The following is a 21,244-nucleotide window of genomic DNA, read 5'->3' as shown; positions in this document are numbered from 1 at the left end:
GGCGACCACACCGTGCACGCGTCCCCCTGGGCGAGAGCGAGCTCTGACACTTTACTGGGCACTTTCCTATTCCAGCCCTCCAACTCCCGGCCTGCACACAGCTCTGCTGACTTGGACCCGTTTAAATTTCGCTGGCTGATCCCCATATCCGCACTTCAAGTCAGACTGGGGAACGCAGCAGGTAACTGTTTCCTGTGGTACAAATGCCGAAGACACATGTTAGGAGACCTCCTTGGATTGTGGGATGAAAGATAGGAAGGAACCTTGGGGATAAGTTTTGATGTTTTATAGCAGGAAAATGAGGATGTTTCCTCATAGACTTCTGAAGGAAGGAAGGACTGATGGGTGGCTCTTCTCAGCCAAATACCTTTCTCCACTATGTCCTTACTTCTACTATCAACACTTTTGAACCTAATAGCCTTGATACACCCAAATTTGTTAAAGGAACAAAGGTCCACCTACTTAAATTTTTGCAAGTTTATATACGCCAGAAAATTCTTTAAGGTTAAGCTGCAGCACAAATGATGTAAAAACAAGAAAAAACCTTCCACCTGTAAAACACCGAGATGCTTCCCGAGTAACCGTGTTCGGCTGACACGGCCCCTGGGAGGAAAGGACCCGCAGGGTCAGGCGCGGGCCGCCCAGGTCCCTGTGTAATTCCCGTCGGAGGGCTGACGCTGCCCAGAACACGACAACTCCTGGCCAGCCTTTCACTCCAGCACCTGAGCCCCTCCTCCTCACTGTCCTTCGCAGAACGGGGTGGGAAGCAGGACCCGTGTAACCTCTTCCCCGGAGGAATGGAATCCAGGGATAGGGAGGGAGCACTGAAATGGATTGAAAACTTCAGCAGGAAATGTGAAAAGTAACTAAAAAGTATTGAACTCTGTGTAAGTATTGTGAAAGTCAGACATAGAGTGAATCCTGAGAGTCAGGTTGGGCATAGTTGACATTTTAAGACGTGACTACATGAGGAGTGTTAGAGCTCACAGGTGTTCTGAACAGGCTCTCTGGCAGGTGTAGCCTCAACTCTCTCGCCCTTTACCCAGGGACAGAAAACTCGTCCATCTGGGAGCTGATCCACACCAAGTCAGAAACAGAGGGGCGGCCGGAAACTGTCTTCCAGCTGTGCTGCAGGTAGGACTCCTCCCCCCCCCTTCCCCCGCAGTGAGAGCCGCGGGATTGAGATGGAGTGGGGCGCTCTTAACAAGGAGGGTTCCTTTCAGTGCCTCCTGAATTTGGGTGGCTTCAGGATCACAGCCCACACCACACTCCCCACAGGGCAGCGGTGGCCCTGGTATAGAACACACTGAATAAAAACCTACCCAAATCCACTCTAGCTGGTTTGGCTCAGTGGATAGAGCGTCCACCTAAGGACCAAAGGGTCCCGGGTTCGATTCTGGTCAAGGGCACGTGCCTTGGTTGCAGGCTTGGGCCCTGGTCTGGGCTCGGGCAGGAGGCAACCCATCGATGTGTTTCTTGCACATCGATGCTTCTCTGTCTCTCCCTCTCTCTTCCATTCTCCCTAAAAATCAATGGAAAAATATCTTTGGGTGAGGATTAACAAAAAACAAAACAAACAAACAAAAGATACCCAAATCCTAGTGCTTCACCAACGTCAGTTCTCACTCCTCTGTAAGTGAGGAGACCAAGGCACAAGGAGGTTGGCGAGTGCCGTCAGTCTGTCCTAAGAGCGGCAATGTGCCACAGCAGGACGAGGGGACAGGGACGGAAGCGCGATGACACTGGACACCAATGCTCTTTCTTCTCGCCATCCCCACCCCCCAGTGACAGTGAAAGCAAAACCAACATCGTCAAGGTGATCCGATCCATCCTGAGGGAGAACTTCAGGCGGCACATAAAGAGCGAACTCCCCCTGGAGAAAGCGTGCAAGGACCGCCTGGTGCCCCTTAAGAACCGCGTTCCTGTTTCGGCCAAATTAGGTGAGAACTCTGCCAGCCTCCTGTGTGTGCATGAAACTCTGAGCTTCTCTGAAAGGAGACGCGCTCTTACGATACAGGAGTATGTCATGTCATCACTCTGTAAATTACCAGGGTGCGTGTCAGCCCTAAACCAGACACCCAAATACATGGGGGGGGGGGGGGGGGGGGCGCGGTCAGACAGCGGCAGTGGTAACTTTGTTTCCTCTTAAGAAACCTGAACTTGCCTCTTGCTCCCACGCCTCCTTTTAAAAAATACTAGTGGCCCGGTGCATGGATTCGTGAACACTGAAAGAAAATTAATTAGAAGAAATATTTTAATATCACTATTTGCCTTTTCTCTAAAATAGAAGTGTCGAAGATGAAAGAAAGTTAGTAAAATGTATATGAAAATAATATATGTTGATTAATACATAAACAATAACATGATATAACAGCAAAGACATGATATAAAAACAACATTGATAAAGACAATGACTGATACATTGATTAAACTTATTCTAATATCTCCCGTATACCACATTAAGAGTAAAAACACTTTCAGAGTGCTTGACTGATTTCCCTTGTGATGAACTATTTACAACTTTAACGTCACACGCTCTTCAAACTTGAGAGAAAGCACCATATAACTGACCATGTCCAAAAACGGGTTCAGGTAGGAATATTCCCACTCTGTCTATAGAGTTTGTACTTGTGATTTATTAATAGTCATCGCAAATGCTGGCATCACAGGAAACTGTCATCAAATTAATTTAAATGGGAGGCCAGTGTCAGATGGGGACAAATCAATTCTTGGAATCAGAACAACCTCTCCTTCCGCAGATCCTGTTAATACCTCAGCTTCGATTATGGCGCCAGTGAGAGCTTTATATGCATTGCACATGCGGGATTTTTATTTTTAAATTGCCAGTGTGCGTCATTGTACTGGCCAGTTGGTCAGACGGATGGTCACTTCGCCTTTTATATACATAGATAACCACCCCAACCCCAAACCTCCTCTTACCACCACCGACACGGCTACACTTACCATCTTATCTGCTTCTTCCACCGAGATGTGAACTGCTCACCGCAGTATTTCTGGTGCTCGGAATACTGCAGGCATCTAGAAAGTCAGTACTTAATGCCTTAAGATCAGAAATCTAATTCCTCATTCTTATCCTATTAGAGCAGCAGGTAAACGTGCCAAATCACACTGCTCTCAACTTTCTGCCTATTTTTAAAATTTCAGCTTAAGTTCGTAGAATCTTCTTTCTGTAGTAACTATTTTGTTTTTATTTTTGATCGTGTTTTTACTCTTATAAAATGTCTTTCTTTTTGGGTCACAGTGTGACTTTTTCCAATTTACTGTACATTTCCCATTTTTTCTCTTACCAAAGTAAGCCATAGCCATCAAAAAGATGCTGCCGTCTACAGAAACACAACTGGAGCTCCCTTCCTCCTCCAGCCGCAGAGAAATGAAATGCACACGCTAATAACTATTCACATGAAATCTCTGAAAGTTGGTTAGAAATTCCAGCAGAGACAGTTCTCATGAGAGAACATCTGTCTCCTTTTGGTGAAGCAGCAAGGGAAATAAGGTGAGAAGGCAGATATAGAAATATGGTGTGGTCTTGGTTATCAAATGACAAAGTGAGGTAGTGAAGAAAAGGAACCTAGATTTTGTCACATTTCAATGTATCCATTGGAAAAGTAGGAATCCTAGCCCTTAGTTGGTAGATTATTCTATTTAAATAATTGAGCTCTGATAACTGGTCATCCCAAAATATTAAATCCTCCAACGTCAAATTTCCGATAAAATTTCCATACCTGCAGAATCTACGTGGATTTCTGCCCAAGTCCCAGGAAGCTTGGTAACGGAAGTGAGATGATAACATCTCCAGGAATTAAGATGTTAAACCGTGTCACTGACACTGCAAACCCACACGTCTGGTACCTGTTTCTCTGTCACAAGGGGGTGTGTGCTTCTCTCCTCGCAGCTTCATGCCGGTCCTTGAAAGTCCTCAGGAATTCCTCCAGCAGCGAGTGGCCGGGGGAGCCGGGCAAGGCCAGCTCGCTGGACTCCGACGACTGCAGCCTGAGCAGCAGCACGCAGAGCAGCGGCTGCCACCCGGCGGGGGGCGGGCAGGACACCCCGAAACACCCCCACACGGGCCTGACGGATTTTCCAGACAATCTCATCAAAGAGAGTGACATTCTGAGTGACGAGGATGAGGACTACCATCAGACCCTGAGGCCGGGCAGCCCCACCAAAGACATAGAAATTCAGTTCCAGCGACTGAGGATCTCCGAGGACCCCGACGCTCCCCCGGCGGAGCAGCAGCCCGGCTCGGCCGGCCGGCCACGAGGGGAGCAGCCCAAACTGGTCCGGGGACACTTCTGTGCCATTAAACGGAAAGCCAACAGCACCAAAAGGGAGAGGGGAACTCTGCTAAAGGCGCAGACGCGTCACCAGTCCCTTGACAGCCAACCTGAAAATGCCAACCTTGACCTCAACTCCGTGCTCGAGCGAGAATTCAGCGTCCAGAGCTTGACGTCGGTCGTCAGCGAGCAGTGCTTTTATGAGACGGAGCGCCCCGGAGACTCCTAGTGCAGCCTCCATCGGACGCGGACTAAAGTGCTCCTTTCACTTGTAAACTGGTGGTCAAGTGGACATTGCAGAAAAACTGAACTGTTCATTATTGGGTTTTGTGCAGTATACATTTTCCCACAAAATAGCTGTAAAGATTTAAGTTATTTTAATTTATTGTGGACCAAAAAACCAGATTCAACTGGTCAGAATCTGTAAAATACTTAGTTTATATCCCTTTTGAGCAGGTGTCAAAATGACTTAGAACCCTTAAAACTGCAGTCTAATTATTTTAATTTATGTGGGAAAAGGAGGGGAAGTTGTGATTAATAGCTTTTAAAAAAGGTCGTCTTTCTCCATCCTCTGGGCATTTACTTTGAGCTGTTAGTTTTTGCTTTATTTAAAGCAGATTTAAGTTATTTTAATGTGGGTTAGGGGCACAAGGTGCAGAAATTCCATTTCTGTAAGGTTGTAATAATAGATGCTGTTTATACTAAACATGTCATATCTATGCATATATATATATCTATATATATATTAAAAGAAAGCTTGTACTGTAACTTGATTGTATTTATTTTCCTCTACCAGCCTTCACAGTAAACGGGAAGAAAGTCACACCTGGTAACTGGTGTTTGTCGTTGTGTAGCAGTCAGAGCACGTGTGAGACCTCGGCCCGGGGGAAACCAGGCTGGGGAGCCGCTGGCCCGGAGCGCGGCTACAGACTGCGGCTCTCCCTGCCAGCCTCTCTCTCCGGACCGGCGCGTTTGCTGTTCTTGAGCTCTTCTCTGAAATTGTAGGCAAAGAGGTGTGGGTCTTCGTCGCACATCCTCCGGTACCCGTCACAGAGGCTCTTAAAGTGGGAGACAGAGAGCTGGCAGGGGCGGAGGGTAGGGTCCACATCTGCCCACTGCAGCAGCCGCCCCGTGCGTTCCAAGCGCTGGGCTTCAGGGAATAACATCCTGAGAGAGAACACCAGGATTTTACTTGAGCAACGCCGCAAATCACAGTGCTCCCTTCCTCCCTCCTCTGGCCATGCCCGGTTCTGAGGGGAAGAGGCGGGCTGGAGCCCAGGAGGGAATGTCAGCTCTACCCCGGGCAGCAGGACCACGCGGAGGCCGAGGTAGCCTGACCTGCAAGGCGTGCCCGCAGGGGAACGTTTTCAAAGCTCAATCAGCACCTGCCTCTCTAAGGTGAGTGTAAAGTAACATTCCTCAGCTGCATTCTTAGAGAGGAATGTAAGTTTCATCTGCCTCAGTTTTTAATATGCAGGTTGTTTACTGTTGTGGGAGACATCATTAGTTCCGATTCTCTATCATGTGAACATAGTTTTTGGAACATTCACCCCAAAAGAATGACCTTTTCTTGGCAAAGTTAGAACACAGTGGATGTGAAAATGCAAATCGTTATGTCCCCTCTTTAAGATATGTTGAAGCATCTTTAAAACTGATGTGAGGTGTACAGCTTGTATTTCACCCAACCGAGATCGCGGTTTTAAAATGCATAGCAAGCCCTGGCCGGTGTGGCTCAGTGGATAGAGCGTTGGCCTGCGGACTGAAGGGTCCCGGGTTCGATTCCGGCAGAGGGCATGTACGTTGGTTACGGGCACATCCCCAGTAGGGGGCGTGCAGGAGGCAGCTGATCGATGTTTCTCTCTCATCGATGTTTCTAACTCTCTATTCCTCTCCCTTTCTCTGCAAAAAAATCAATAAGATATATTTTTAAAAAATAAAATGCATAGCAAAACTGACGCTGAAATACTGTGAAGCTTCCCCTGGATTTTCCTTTCTTTTCTCGAGTCCGAGGGCTCTGCAGGGCTCATGTCAAAGGGCTTGTTGGGAGAGAGGCCTGAGCCCGCATGATGCAGAGGGGTAAGCACGGCGGAACAAAGGCTCTGCGCTAAACAGAAATGGGCTTGCGTGCGTACTTGATGACGCCATTGTGGCTTCATATCACTCGTCATTAGGGAAATGCACACAAAACCGCAATGTCGTCTCACAATGGACAGAATGGCTATTATCAAAAAGTCAAACAACAAGTGTTGGCGCGGATGCAGAACAAGGAACGCTCGTGCACTGTTTGTAGTATTGCAACTGGTGCAGCCACTATGGAAAACAGTATGGAGGTGCCTCAAAAAATTAAAACAACAACTGTTCAAGCAATTCTACTTCTGGGTAATTAGCCAAATAAAACAAAAACACTAATTTGAAAAGATATATGCACCCCCATCCATGTTCATTTCAGCGTTATTGACAATAGCCAAGATTTGGAAACAACTCAGGTATCCATTGATAGGTGAACAGGTGAAAAAGATATGTAATGGAATATTACTCGGCCATAAAAAAGGATGACATCTTACTATTTGCACCAGCATGGATGGCCCTAGAGGGTATTATGCTACGTGAAATACGTCAGTCAGAAAAAGACAAATACCATTTGCTATCACTTATATGTGGAATCTAACAAAATGAACAGACACAGATAAGCTGGTGGCGGCCAGAGGGGAAGGTGGTGGGAGGATGGGTAAAAGGTGAAGGAGCAGAGGAGGTGCAGAGGTGCAAATACGAAGTAAATCAGCCACAGGGAAGCCGTGTGCAGCACAGCAAATACCATCAGAGCATAGTGAAACTCAGCCTGCTAAGAGACGGCTGTTGGACTTGATGTGGTGATCAGAGTGTGAGGCATATAACGTCCAACCATTATGTTGTACACCTGGAACTAACATAATATTGTATGCCAACTATACTTAAAAAAAACAACGCCCACACATCTAGTGTCAGAAATGCTGAGTCAACAGTTCTGGTGGTCTAAGTGCTGATAGAGAAATCACGACCTTCCCAGTACAGGGTCATTACAAACAGCGTGATTGTCAGTTTTAGGTTGTACTCAAGATCAAACCAAACCTAACCTGTCAGTGGCATCTGAGGCTGAGTCAAGGTTTCTGTTTTCCTCAGCGGCAAAGGTTGGTGCATCACAGGATTTGAACTGAGAGTACTATGTACAGCTTGAAGAATTATAAAAGCCCAGTTCTGATCTTTAAACAGTGACAGGATTTTGTAAGGTGTGCTCCTGACGGGAGGGAAAGGGCTCTTACCCAAGCCCTCGATGGCAGTATTTCCTCCGGAACTGGAACACGTTCTGAACGACCTTTTCCACCAGCTTGAAGGGCTGCTCTATCTTGGGCTGCGTCAGCGGCGTGAAGTGCACCACGCCCACGTCCACCTTCAAGGTAATAAGCAAACACACATCACTCTGCTGCACGCGTAGCATCGCAAGCAACGGGTCTCTGTGAAATGCAGGAGAAAGGTGTTCACACGTGGCCCTCGGTTTCATCTTCTCTGGCAGGAAGTATGCTACATTTGCATCTGAGCTGAAATCGGTTGCATCAGTTCTGTAATGACATCCACTAGACCTGTGCTTGACAATTCCTTAATTTTAAAATGCAGTTTTACAATGGCCTTTAGGATCAACCCAAATATCATCCAAGCCAGTGGGCAGATAGCAGGTAGCGTTACAGGATTTTACTTAGCTTCTGATTGAGAATAAGCTGCAGCAGCAGTTCTGACCATAAGACTGGGCGTCAAGACCCAGGGAGAAGGCAGACAGGCCACCAAAGACCACTCGGCATCAAACTCCCCAGAAAGGGAATCAACTAGGACACCACTTACTCGGCACAGACACCATTAATCAGCTGGACGGGATTCATGAGTGTCGTCTGCACAGCCGCATGGCTATCTGACACCCACTTTAGATGCCCCTGGAGGCAGAGGCAGGAGCCACATAAAAAAGGAAACCACCAAAAACGTCGCTGTTTCTGTGTCCAGCTGCTACCAGCTGTAGAGAGTATTTATCAGAGAATAAAACTTTTCAGGCATATCTGGTAAGAGATTTACAGCGTGACTTATTCTACAAATGGACTCACTGTGATTCACACAAATATATTCAAAATAACAAAGGGAAAATATTGAAAGTACAGAGAGAAATGTGAGCCACGTACAAAAATGTCTGACAAGAGACCATGACCTAGGAAATGGGAATTCTGTTCATAATTTGTGGAAGCGTTATCTCTAAGGACTTGTTAAATTTGCAACTTAGAACATCACACAGACTCTACAAAGGCTAAGAAAGTACAGCAGTTTATGAAGTGTGGGTTGTACCACTGCTTTTCGAAAGGGATTCTATTTTTTAAATTTGAAAGGGGTTATCTTCTTCTCTTAGGAGGATTTGCTTCTAAAGGATCTGGTGGCTACAAAATTCCTTAACACCGGCCTGTATTATAGAGGGTGGGGGACTATGTTTTTGTCTTTAGGGTGGAGGACAAGCACTTTTGTTTTTAGGGTGGAGAGTCTTTGGACAATAAAAACGAAGATGTGCCCAACATCGGGTGGCTCGGATGGGCTTTCGGGGGAGCCAGTGTGTTTGTCCTGGGGGGCGGGGGCGCTGAGCTGCCCGCTGGTAAGCTGACCCCCCAGGCCTTCCCTCCTGAGCGATCACAGCCCCGGCCCTGATGTTTTCGATGGGCGACAGCTGCTCCGGGAAGACTTTGCAGGTCGATGCTGTGGCTGGAGAAGGCTGGTTCTGAGCGGTGGAGTGAAAACTGCCAGAGAAGGGGTCTGCACACTGAAGGGGTCCCCTAAATGTCCGCCAGCCTGCAGACTTTCAGTGAAGAGCATGCCCCTGGGCGGGACAGCAGTCACTCCACAGCGACATCAGCAGACAAGGTGACATGTTGTTACTAAGTTTAATACTTGTCAAATCGGGTTCTCTGTGTTGCTTATTCCATTTCACCAATCCTAGTAACAGGTACGTCCTACAGGAAACCAAGGGGTTTGATGAGAAGGCCAGGACTCTCCTTAGACCTTCCCACAAATACCACAGCACAGCATCCAGGGGTCTCAGGGAGGTTTGCGCTCAATACAGAAAAAGTGTGTGTGTGTGTGGCGGGAGGGGGGCGGGGAGTTGAGGGGGGCGGCGGCGGCGGCGGCAGCGGAGGGGGCTGAAGAGGACAAGGCATCATGGAGGTGGCTTCAGGGTTTAGAGCAGGGGTGGGGAACGTCTGGCCCGCGGGCCGGGCCGTATGAGGCCAAAGAAATCATTAGCTCTGGCCCTGCCAAGGCAACTGCAGGTAGGACTCGAAATTCAGTAAATCTAGGAGCTTTTTCCATAGCAACGTCAGTTTATATTAAGTGAATTATATTAAGCAAATGATGTTATAAATATCCAAATGGCCCTTGGCAGAAAAAAGGTTCCCCACCCCTGAGTAAAGTAAACAGGAGGGCTCCCGCAGGCTGGGAAGAAAGGAGAGCATTTCTGGGGAAGGGAAGAGCAGGATCTCGGCTGGGAGAGTGGAAGCAACGGCCCAAGCCACACTGTGGCCTGGAAACGTCACAGCCTGCTCTGACGCTCTTTCCTCCTGCTCCTCTGGGGCAGAGAAGGGAGCCCAACTGTTCGGGAAGGTTCTAGATCTTCTCTAGACTTGCCGCACCCCATCACTCTAACTCTCCACGTCGCTCCCTGGCACTCCGTCCCTACCTCTCCTCTGCCACCCTCTGTGACTCAACTCCCGCCCTCCTTTCAATCCAGTTCTTCCTCGTTACCACCGCCGGTTCTGAAAGGAAACCTAGTCACCAGGTGTCGTCCCACGCCTGCCCGTTTCCAGAGAAAAGACTCTTAGCAAAACAGGCGATAAATGTAAGCCCCACCTCACCTACACCACGAACTATGAAAACGCCAATGCTCAGGTACCATGAAGGCCGAACACACACGTACAGGGACAGATGCGTTCTCCTTCCTGTCAGACCCGCCACCTCCAGCTCCCGTGGGTTTAAACACTTGGCCTCATCTTTATTTGCCTGATTTTGTTCCTCTGAGATACAGTTGGTGCTTGCACATACAGAAAATGCCTAACATTTGAAATAACGTTCTAAAGTCCTGTGCAAATATAGCAAGCACCCCATGTAAACTGCAGCAGATTTCTAAAGTTTGAATTTGGTACCCAATTGGCTAACAATATATTGTAACTTAAGAAAAAAGCCACTCATAATGAAATATAGTTACACTTAGTGGTGGGCCCTGTAAAACTCACTGTGCAAAGGGCTCTCCCAGGAACGCGTCCTGCTTCTATGGGAAATCGCTACCACCCTGGCCACCTTTCTTCTAGCCCCGCCCCCCACAGCAAGCCTCAGAATTACTTTGAATGAAGGAGCCCATTTTCTCTGAAACTATAGGAAAGCCACTTGGTAACTATGGTAACAGATACAAAAATGCTTTTTACTTATAATTGAATTCTTATTAAAAATGACAACTGTTGTTTTTTTTTTTCTTTCTGGATTTTAAAGTCTATTAAAGGATTTGATTGCAAAAAGGAAGTCAGTACATAGGGAACAGATGCACTTACACTGAGTGGCCAGATTATTATGATCTCTGAACGCATAATAATCTGGCCACTCAGTGTAGATCCTATATAATAAAAGGCTAATATGCAAATTGTCCCCTCGACCAGGAGTTCGACCGCAGGCAGGCCGGCCAACCGCCCATGTCCCCCTCCCCCTGGCCAGGCTGGCCGGACCCCACCCATGCACGAATTCATGCACCGGGCCTCTAAAATATATAGATATATATATAAATATTAGAGGCCTGGTGCATTATTATATATATATGCGCGCAAGAGCACACACACACACACACACACACACACACACACACTGAGTGGCCAGATTATGTGTTCAGAGGTCATAATAATCTGGCCACTCAGTGTATAAATTCCAGTTTAATGTTGTCAGCCCTTTCCCAAACTCAGTCTCTCAGTGCACCAGTCTAGGCATGGCCTGGTTCCTGACTTACGAAAATTTCCAATTAAGGAATTTATAGTGAATTGAAGTATCCGCCTCTCAGATCCACTACAATGGTTCGGTGGACCACCTAGGACTCTGGAGTGGCCTGGGCCAAGAGGCAGGAACCAGGCTGGTAAAGAGAGCGGGTCCCAGGGAAGGAGGACGTGGAGGGGCAGTGACGGAGAGCCGGACCCCAACTAGACGCATTCAGCCCACAATCTCAGATGCTACCAATAAATGACCGGGTTTAAAAAAAAAATGTCCTGCTCTTCAAAATAACGTACAAAGACAACACAATGGTAAGGCCACACAAATACAACTTATGAGATTGCATTGATCTGTCAGTGTCACCACAGTCCAAAGACAGGCTTAGTATTCTAAAATAGTGTGATGAATGAAGACTTAGAAACAAGCCCTCAAGATCCTTCTCGTGAAGGCAAACAGGAGTAACAAAATGTTGTAAAAATAAGGTAATCGATAATAGAGCAAGTGGAAGTACCACCTATCAGCAGAAACCTGTATCGGACTTGCTACAGACACCATCAGAAACTAGGTGGCCTCGTCAGACATGTGAGGACACACAAAAACCCACGGATACTCATCTTCATTTTCACTATTATCAACTCATTTACAAACTGCTGATTTTAAAAGTCTTCATACTGATCTAAAACATTATATTAAATCTAAAATGACCATAAAGAGAGAGGAAACAATGGACTAATTGTGTTCATCGCTGATAAACATTACTTTAAGTCAATCACTTTACATTTGTGGGACTATAACAGGAAATTTTTAAACTTATTCTGAACTACCATATTTTCAAGGTTGAACAGGAAGCAATTACAAAAAGGACTGGTTGTTTTGAAATCTGAACCCCAACTTCTCACTGGAATTAAGTGGGCAGCATTTTAAACGTACAGTGACTGGGCATCATCCCAGACCAATGGAGTCAGAGCCACGGGCCAGGGGCTGGCCTCCAGGCTGTTCCAAAGGTAGCTGAGGCTCGGTGGGCCGGTGAGCAGCACAGGCCAGTTACTGCCCTTCTCTCTCAAATACTCAGGTAAGTTACCGATTTGTTCAGAAAGCAAAGCAAAGCAGAGCTTTTCTAAATATCCAGATTATCACTAAGAGAAACAAGCACTACGGCAAGCACTTGTAATTTTTTCTTAAAAACAGAAAACGGCCAACATTTTAAAGGAGAAAGGAGACTGCGGCGTCACGGGCCAGCCCCGCTGCAGCCACTCGCACGGCTGAGAGGTGAACTTCACCTGTCCGGCGGGCGCAGAGATGGCAGGGCTCAGCTGCCCCACAGCGGAATGCCGGCCACCCAGGAAGAAGCGCCCCATTCTACCAGGACTTGGAAGTACATTCTCTTCCCAGTGGAGGCAGGGCAATGCCACGAGTGCAGGAGGACTTCCGATTTCACTGTGTTCTGGGCCTGACTCCCACTGCCATGTGTCACCTGCCAGTCACTCATTTTACCACCTTCGTTGTCACTGAACTTCTCTGGAGCTCACTTTTCTCATCTGTAAAATGAGGACTCGTCACCTCACAGGCTTGTGTTGAAAATCAAATAACATGGTGCCTCAAACAGTACCCAGCAGCTAGGAAGCAGCTTATCTGAATGACAGATACTATTATATCAAAATTATCAAACAAGAGAGCTGCAAAGTCGCTTAAAGTTAGTCTCATTTGGAAAGGACAGAATTACACGTTTGTTCATGCAAAGGTAGTGTACAGCTCAGCTGATGTTATTTTATACACTCAAAATCAGTTTCTGGAATCTGTCATTCGATATTTACTGTATCCCTTCTCTAAGCCAGCACCTTCCTGGCTCAAGGGAAACAGCAGCGAGGGAGGCAGACACAGAGCCTCGCCCTGAGAGGTTTCCCTCTGGAGGTCTTCACCCAGGAGAGGGCTCGGAGGTGGTAGGGTTCTTGAGGAATTTGGAAACTTAGAAACAACCATTTGTTGGTTGACTGGCAGCTGGATATGGAAACAAGGATGGTTTTGAGATCCAGGAAGTGCCAAAAGGAAGGATGAATTTGCCACTAAGGGACTCGGTCTTGTCTGTGGCGGGTCGGAATGTCATCAGTGATGTCACACCCACAAGTGGATGCACAGCTTGGAGAGGCCGGGGAAGAGACATAAACTGAAGAAAAGACACACTTGATAGGATTCATCTAGGGAAGTCTCTGGACTTAAACGTTTCATTCTCTTTAATTCTGTCCACATTAGAAACAGATAATGATGTCCATGAACTATATTTCTCCATATACCTCTACTTTCCAGATTCTTTCTTATGTAATAAATTCTGCCTGATTAAAGGTCTACAATTAATAAAAGTTATTTTCATTCCAGAAGTTCACCATTTTAAAACAGGCAGTTCATACTGGATAAGTATCAAGGCAGAAGCCTAATAACAATGTTTGAAAATAGTGAGATACATTAAAGCATGCTGAAGCCATTAATTCCCGGCTGCATTACGCCGGAGGGCAGCGACAAGGGCAGGGGGTCCCTCCCCCTGCCGTGTGCCAGCCCCAGCACAGGTGGGCGCACCAACAAGGATGGCAGGGAGCCGAACTCGCCCAGGCACCGACGGGACCGGGGTTTCTTCCGATGCAGCAGGAACAACATGCTGTTCCTGTCAGCAGGAACAGATATCGCTATTTTAAAAACGGTCTTTTCAATGTGTATTTTGAAAGTTACTAATTTTGTGAAACCTGATTTCAGACAAGTCACAAGCACCAGAATAAAAAGATAGTCTCTGCTATCATTTGTAAAGCACAATCTAGTTAAAAATATTTCAGACCATATTCTTTAATATAACTGGGAACATCAAATAACAAACTGTATATTCCAACATAGACAAAAATTCAAAAATAAATTATAACTGTGGACTAAAACATAGTATTAAGAGAAGAAAAGCCTTTTTGTGAGCACCCAAATAATTCCTCCTCTGTATCCAGCGGCACAAAAGCATTTTCAAGCTTTCAGGTTTCGAAAAAACCCTGTTGGAACCACAGCTCCCTCCCGTCCCCGCCTCTCCTTTCTTAATTCTCCCACAGCTCAAAAAATGAGATGGAGAACCTGGTATTTATCTTCCGGCACCATCAGCAGTTTTCCCCTCTCAGATTTCTATGTGGCTCTTTATTTGCTATTTGCAAGTTAGCTTGTTGGAGCTTTACCACTAATACTCAGAAGCAGTAAAGCGAGCCTCTTGTAAGTGGTGTCTCTCCACCAAACCTCACTGGGGTTCTTTCGAAGACAACGACCGAAGGGAATTAAGACATCGAAGGCTACGGACAACAGGTATGGAAAAGGGAAGCTTTTAAAAGCTTAGCGGCCTAAAGATAGCTCTTTAAGTACCATTTAGTTTGAATTTTAAGTTGCAAATCTGTTCTTAAATAGTACTTTTGATATAAATAAATCTTGCTAAGACTGATTTTCCTCTTTAGTAACATCTACTCCAGACATTCTTTTGGCGGATGGTTCAGATATAGCACCCCGGTTCTGCTCTGTACGCACTGTGCTTGGAACCATGAGAGAGCTAGTTCCGTCCTTAGGGCTGTTTGCTCACTGGCACAGTATTTCTCCACCACCACCACCCCGGAAACAAAGCGTGCCTTTATTCTCCGCCCGACAGAAATCTGAGCGAACAGGCCACAAACTGCATCGTGCTGTGGCCGGAAAGGAGAAAAACGAACGGTTTCGTGGTGCTACACAGAGGCCAGTGGGCTGTTACCAAAGCAGCAGACCAGCGGCCTGCTTTTCGGAGAACACTTTCTTTTGCATACGTTCTCCAGGCCGAAGCAAGCATTCCAAGCCCAATACCCAACAGCAGCGGGCGCTATGCTAACTGCATGCAGCGTCATATTGCTTATGCGGATTCTGCTGTCTGTAATTTATCACAGCCAGTACTTGTTAATGAAGACGAACAAGCTGTCTGGGAGTCCGAAGTACACTGAAATTCATAAACTGTATTGGCTAATGAGAAAAAAGGGCTATAATTGGGGAGCTGAGCATAGATTGATCAACACATACAGGTTACTCAACCAAAGTAAAAAGACAGAAATGAGACACGCTCAGAGAATGTTAGCAGCAGCCTCGCTCTGCAGAATCTCAGCTGAAAATGGTCTGGAGAAGGCAGTAATTGAGTGAGCTGGCTGGAGCTCCTAGCCCAAACCTGAAGACAGGTATTATAAACAGTAAACATGTGCTTCAGTGTTTTCTTAGAAACTTTTACTTTTGTTCTATTTTGGTCTCAGTATGTAAAGAAATAAACTGGATGGCAGGCAAAGCCTAGGCACTCTGATCCCTAGAGTAAGACTGATTCTTAAGAATTCAAAATCTAGGGGAAATTCTCTCATGAAATTTGTACATTTCACATTTTAACATTATGAATAAAAATAGATCAGTAGGATTCAGCTAGCTCTGGATTTAACTTCTTAGAAAATCAATGTTAGAACTACAGAAAAGTCCTGACTTAGTCTCCAAAGCTAAGCCATTTGCCCAATTGATACCCTCTCGAGTCCTTTTTTTTTTTTTTTTTTTTTTGGTGGGAAAGGGAGTGAAGTTGATATTTAAAGGTGCGCCATGCCTTCAGATGTAGCAGTTTTCCCAGCTTCCCACGGGAAGCACCCAGGGGTGGATTTCACACCTGGGGTACTGGGGTAGCAGGAAAACGTCCAGGCTGGAGGGAGGTGGGAAGAGAGGGGAAGATCTGGATTCTGACCACCTGCTGCTGAGACCTGGGTGGCATTGGGTGATTTACCTCCTAAATAGGCTGACCTGAAAAAATGATGATGTACAAGATTATATCTACAGTTTCTTTCAGCTCTAAGATTCTATGCCAGTGAATACAATCAGCTTAAGGAAGGAAAAGAAATTGCCATGATATAAAATAAATATGACATTTACTTGTCAGATAGAAAAAAAATAAAAATACTAATAACACTGTCAATTATAATTTATTGTGTACTTGCCATGAGGGTAGATATTGCTCTAGTCCTTAAAATGCACTGACGTATTTAACTCCATGACACAGGTCCTATAATCTTCCCATTTTCCAGCAGAGGAGACTAAGGCTCAGAGAGGTTCTGGAAAGCCAAGGTTTGACCCACACATACTGCCTTTTGTCAAATATATATGACTCATGATGGAACACACTGTTCAAAATTTAATTGCTGTATTTCAGAAACCACTGCATTTCTCCAGGAAGGCAGCAGTGCTGCCAGGCTGAAACGGCCAAGCCACAAAGTGCTGGCTTTTCCCTGGGAAAATGAAGTGTGACGTTATGTTTGGTGCCCTTTCACAGACCAGTAACGATGTGGTTATTTCTGCTGAGCATTTTCGAGACTCGACGTCCCTACTGGGGAACGGTTGGAAGAACCGGTTTTGCAGCAGACTGCTGCATTTGGGTCAGGAAAGGATTCTGGTCCCAACTGGAACGGGCCTCACGTTCTCGTAGCGAGCACAGTAGCTTAATTGTGCCGGTAGCAGCGTCACTGGCCCGCTTCTGAGTACCTGGTCCTGAAGTGGAAGAAGTGCCACCCTCGGTAAGGACTTCGCAATGTTTATTAACTAGAACTCGGAAAATCGTGCAGGTGCCGGCCTTCTTTCCACTACCTGCCTCTCCTCCATCCACAGCCCCCCTGGGTCATACTTGGAGGAGGTACTTGGTGGGCGCTTAAAAAATACTTGTTTAAAAAACCATCTTCTGAATACTTAAAACTTTTCTAAAATATCAATTAATATATATTAAGGGGTTAATTTAAACTATTCTTTTCTATCTTACTATCTATAGAATATTTTAACTTAAAACAAAGTAAGTTTTAAAAACCTAAAATGCAATTCAAATTCCTTGCCAGATCTTACAGCTGGAATGTGGAATACCTACATCTCGGAACAAGGTGCACACCCACTTTGCAGACGTGAGCACAGCTGAAGTTTTAAAAAGAACCGAGTGGCAGCTCCCTGCTTCCCGCCATCCACCCAGCACAGCCGCCGGTCACCCAGGGGGTGGCGCCCCGGAAGGCCTGGTGAGCCTTTCCCCCGCACAGCCGCCTCCACGTCCACGGCGGGGCCTGGCCACTCGGCTCCCCCGCACACGGAGCCTTTCTCTCCCTCAATCCTCATCTGCCTTCTCTCCCCGGCCTTCGTTACCTGGTCCTCCGCTGCACAGAATCTCCCATTCTGACCGAGAGCCGTCCTCATTAAGCCCAGGATTTTCTGGGTGGACAGCTGACGCTCAAGTCATGGCCTCTGTGTGTCTCCAGCTCCTTGCTTTCGCCCTGGCCTTCTGTGGGGTCTCTGGCGTGCTGGCTGCCACCCTGCTGCCCAACTGGATGGTGAACCTGGACACGGGCTCCAACGTCATCACGGCCATCGTGCAGCTGCAGGGGCTGTGGATGGACTGCACGTGCTACAGCACCGGCATGTTCAGCTGCACCCTCAAGTTCTCCGTTCTGTCCCTCCCCGCCCACGTGCAGGCCGCGCGGGCCACCATGATCCTGGCCTGTGTCCTGGCGGCTTCGGGGATCTGCACCGCCACGGTGGGGATGCAATGCATTCGCTTAGGAGGGGACAGAGAGAGCAAGAGCCACGCTGCCTTTGCTGGAGGCCTCTGCCTCATGACCGCGGGGATCTCGGGCTTAATACCCACGGTGTGGTACACGAAGGAGATCATCGCCAACTTTCTGGACCTGACAGTTCCAGAGAGCAACAAGCATGAGCCGGGAGGAGCCGTCTACATCGGATTCATTGCGGCCTTGCTGCTGTTGATCTCTGGCACAATTTTCTGCACTTTCTGCCTGAAAAAGGACCCAGAGGCGTGGCTCCCGCCACCCAAGCAGCAGCACCCCCCCGCCGCCAAGCCGGAGGGCAGCTCAGCTTACAACCTGAAGGACTACGTGTAAAGCAATGTGTAACCCACATGGAGCTTTTAGGTGCCTGCTGGGACTTTGTCTTTATTTTAGATTAAAATACACACATGCACACACACACCCCAGGATTATGCTTAAATTTCTCCACAAAGATTTTAAATACTTTAAAATTGGCAAGATTATTTAAAATGCTAACAAACTCTCATGTACAACTATACCTGTTCTTTAAGATTGTTCTTCCATCCCTGTTCTCATGGGTTATCTAGAAGTTTATATTGGAAGAGACTCTGATTATATTAATAAGGCAATGTATTGATAGCTTTTCTTCCTTTTTAAGGTAGCCTGTTGATATATTTCACGAATTGGTACTTAACTGGGTTTTAGAAAAGAATTAAATTGCCAGGTGTGAGAAGCACCTGGCCCTGGTGTGAGGTCAGGGACAGCCTGCATTTGCTGTCTGGGTGGCGACCCACAGGAACTTGCTTCTGTTTCCCGGTGGCACGGCACGGCACATTCGGGACAGAAGAGCTGTCCACCTCTTTCAGACGTCGCCCAACCAGCCACCCCAACTCCCTCTCTATTGGGAACTCCCTGTCCCTTTTTTCATTTTAGAAAAGTATCTACATACACCTGTGAGAACCGACAAGGTGACGTTCAAAGATGAGGCGGAACTAGAGGAAGAACGCTGGGAGAGACCACCACAGCGAAGCCAAACCAGACCGAACTCCTCCCTCCGGGGCTTGAGACATTAGGTAAAGCTAGTGACGACAGCAGTTTGTCGGGACAGGCTCCAGAGGCCCTCGCCTGCTGCCGGCTGGTGGCTTCTCCAGATGAAGTCACCCAGACACAACTTACCCCATCTCCTCTACTCGCTCACTGATTAGTATTTGGATGACAAAGGCTACTTTTAAGTTGTCATTTTGTTCTCAAGCTCGACCCACATTAACGAAAACATCTGAGCTAATGGGATGTGCAAGTAATTTTTAAAGTATAAAGAATGCTTTTAAAAATGTAAGTTAAATTATCTCGAGTATTTCAAATATTTTAACAAGAAAATAAAAACTGAACTTTTTGATGTGCAAAAGAAACATTGCAATGGTTGTTCCTTATAACTTGTTAATTCAAGCTCGGTCACTGCTCACAAGATAATGGTAAATGGGGGAAAAGAACATTTCTTCGCATATAAATAAAAAGATTCAGGGATGGGAAGAATACCTTTTATGTGAGTAAAGACTGTTCATTTGTTCATACAGAAGTAGAGACTAAAATATTTTATGCCTATTTCACTAGGTAGATCATCATTCTCTTCTCCAACAATGTCATCAGCTGTTAATGGAACACTCAAATGAAAAGGCGCTCTTTCACGTATGGATTAGAAAGGTAATCACTGAAAGAGAAGCTTAAATGACTTTAAAGTATGCATTCCTTCTGAGTGGTCAAAATATTTTCTAAACAAATGTTTTAAAAATACTTCTAATAAAAAGATTTTAATGCAGATTAATGGGATAGGATTGCTTTGACACCTATATGGTTCTTTCATTTTGCTTAATGTGACTGGCTTTATGTATATGCAGTCTACATACCCAATAGTCCTATACTAAAAGTTTACTTTATATCCTATATAATAAAGAGCTCATTGCTAATTAGAACGACTCTCTGGACAACCTTCTGGACAAAGCCGGGGCTGTGAGGGCTGGCCGAGGCTGCGAGGGGCTGCAAGAGCCGGCCGAGGCCGTGAGGGCCGAGCCCCTTGCACGGATTTCGTGCACTGGGTCTCTAGTATTCTATATAAGTGTATCTATACTTCAAAAATAATTTATATTTATTTTTGGAATATTTTCTTCCTAAATACATACAGGAGTGTTTTGAACTCTCACAAAAGCAGCCATTTCATGCAAGTAACATTACCACACTAAGGTCTCTCCAAAAAATGGAAAAATCATTCACAATAAATAAGGTTGATGTAACTTTAACTAATATTCTCTAGTAGAAATCACACAAAAATACTGATTTCTTTTTTTGAGGATTGGATGACCATATACCTTATCTTCCATACTGAAATAATTTAAAGTGTAAAAAAGGATAATAATAATAATACCACCATGACCAGGGCAACATGGATAAAAGTGGGCATTTGGTCATTCTAAATAAGGGGAGAGAAATTAGAGTAAAAACTGTGATTTTTATTCATATTGTGATTTTTATGGTTCTGATTCAGGAGAGGTAAAGGAAAACTTCTGGTACAGTTTGCATATCAGATTAGATCCTAGAGATCATTTCCTAGGACACATGCTCAGAGGAGCAATGGATACAATTGAAACCCTAGTTCTGGTGCAGTAACCAAACCGACAGAAGCTCACCTCCGGCTTGGGAACAAACGCCCGGCCCGGAATGGTGAAGGCGTGCTGCACGCGGCAGAGGTGCTGGGCCATCACGGACAGGCGACTGCGCTGCTTGCTCCCCGGACTGGCTGCCAGTCTCTAGGAAAGACAAAAGGGAACGTTAGCAAACAACTAACCCAGTCTGATCAGAACCAAAACATAAACACTGACAGAAAGTGTCAGAGTAACTCAAAGGACCCGTGAGCTATGCTCAACCACACAGCAAATTAGGAACAAGCACAGGAAAGCTACAGTGAGATAACATGTCATTTCCACAAGATGAACAGAATTTAAGTGACACGAAAGAGAACCTGGGCGAAGTTAGTACTGGTGAGTATTTGGAGCAACAGGAACTCTCACAGTGCTTGTGGGGGGAAACTGGTACAAGCACTTTGGACCGTAACTCGATAATATACATATTAAAGCTGAAGTCAGGTCAACCCCCGTGGTGCTTTAGGTTCACTGTCAGGACTTTATCCTGGAGAGCGTTTATACAGTTACACAAGGAGATGTGTGTAAGAATGAACGTTCACTGCAACATTATAGGTAATTAAAAAAGTGGAGAACGAAGGGCCGTCCCAGGTGACTGCATAAGTAAACTGTGGTAACTTGACAACGGTAAACTATTAATGACAGTCAAAGTGAG

General features: G+C 46.1%; 3 protein-coding genes across 8 annotated transcripts in view; 2 read left to right on the top strand and 1 right to left on the bottom strand.

Annotated features, from left to right (window-relative positions):
• Positions 1–4,537, top strand: part of TIAM2 (TIAM Rac1 associated GEF 2) — a 161,201-nt gene extending 156,664 nt beyond the window's left edge. For all 5 annotated transcript variants that reach the window (XM_079779697.1, XM_079779696.1, XM_079779698.1 and 2 more), the window contains 4 exons: positions 76–181; positions 1,047–1,134; positions 1,786–1,940; positions 3,914–4,537. In XM_079779697.1, coding sequence (XP_079635823.1) covers positions 76–181; positions 1,047–1,134; positions 1,786–1,940; positions 3,914–4,524 — 960 coding nt within the window. In that variant the 3' untranslated portion in view covers positions 4,525–4,537. The remainder of the gene's footprint in view (positions 1–75; positions 182–1,046; positions 1,135–1,785; positions 1,941–3,913) is intronic.
• TFB1M (transcription factor B1, mitochondrial) overlaps positions 4,526–21,244 on the bottom strand; it is a 39,641-nt gene continuing 22,922 nt past the window's right edge. Inside the window, exons 5-8 of one of the 2 annotated variants that reach the window (XM_079779712.1) lie at positions 20,578–20,697; positions 7,595–7,722; positions 5,122–5,462; positions 4,526–4,652 (exon numbers count right to left, since the gene is read on the bottom strand). In XM_079779712.1, coding sequence (XP_079635838.1) covers positions 5,219–5,462; positions 7,595–7,722; positions 20,578–20,697 — 492 coding nt within the window. In that variant the 3' untranslated portion in view covers positions 4,526–4,652; positions 5,122–5,218. Of the gene's footprint in view, positions 4,653–5,121; positions 5,463–7,594; positions 7,723–20,577; positions 20,698–21,244 lie in introns of those variants that run through there. The other variant, XM_079779713.1, reaches the window with a different exon arrangement.
• CLDN20 (claudin 20) lies at positions 14,372–19,798 on the top strand. Its single transcript, XM_079781454.1, has one exon. The coding sequence runs from the start codon at positions 17,591–17,593 to the stop codon at positions 18,248–18,250; it is 660 nt and encodes a 219-aa protein (XP_079637580.1). The 5' UTR covers positions 14,372–17,590; the 3' UTR covers positions 18,251–19,798.

The sequence above is a fragment of the Cnephaeus nilssonii genome (assembly GCF_951640355.1).
Source record: "Cnephaeus nilssonii genome assembly, chromosome: 9".
Classification (NCBI taxonomy): Eukaryota; Metazoa; Chordata; class Mammalia; order Chiroptera; family Vespertilionidae; genus Cnephaeus; species Cnephaeus nilssonii.
Note: the sequence above shows the minus strand (reverse complement) of the source record. Positions and strands in the feature narration are given on the sequence as shown.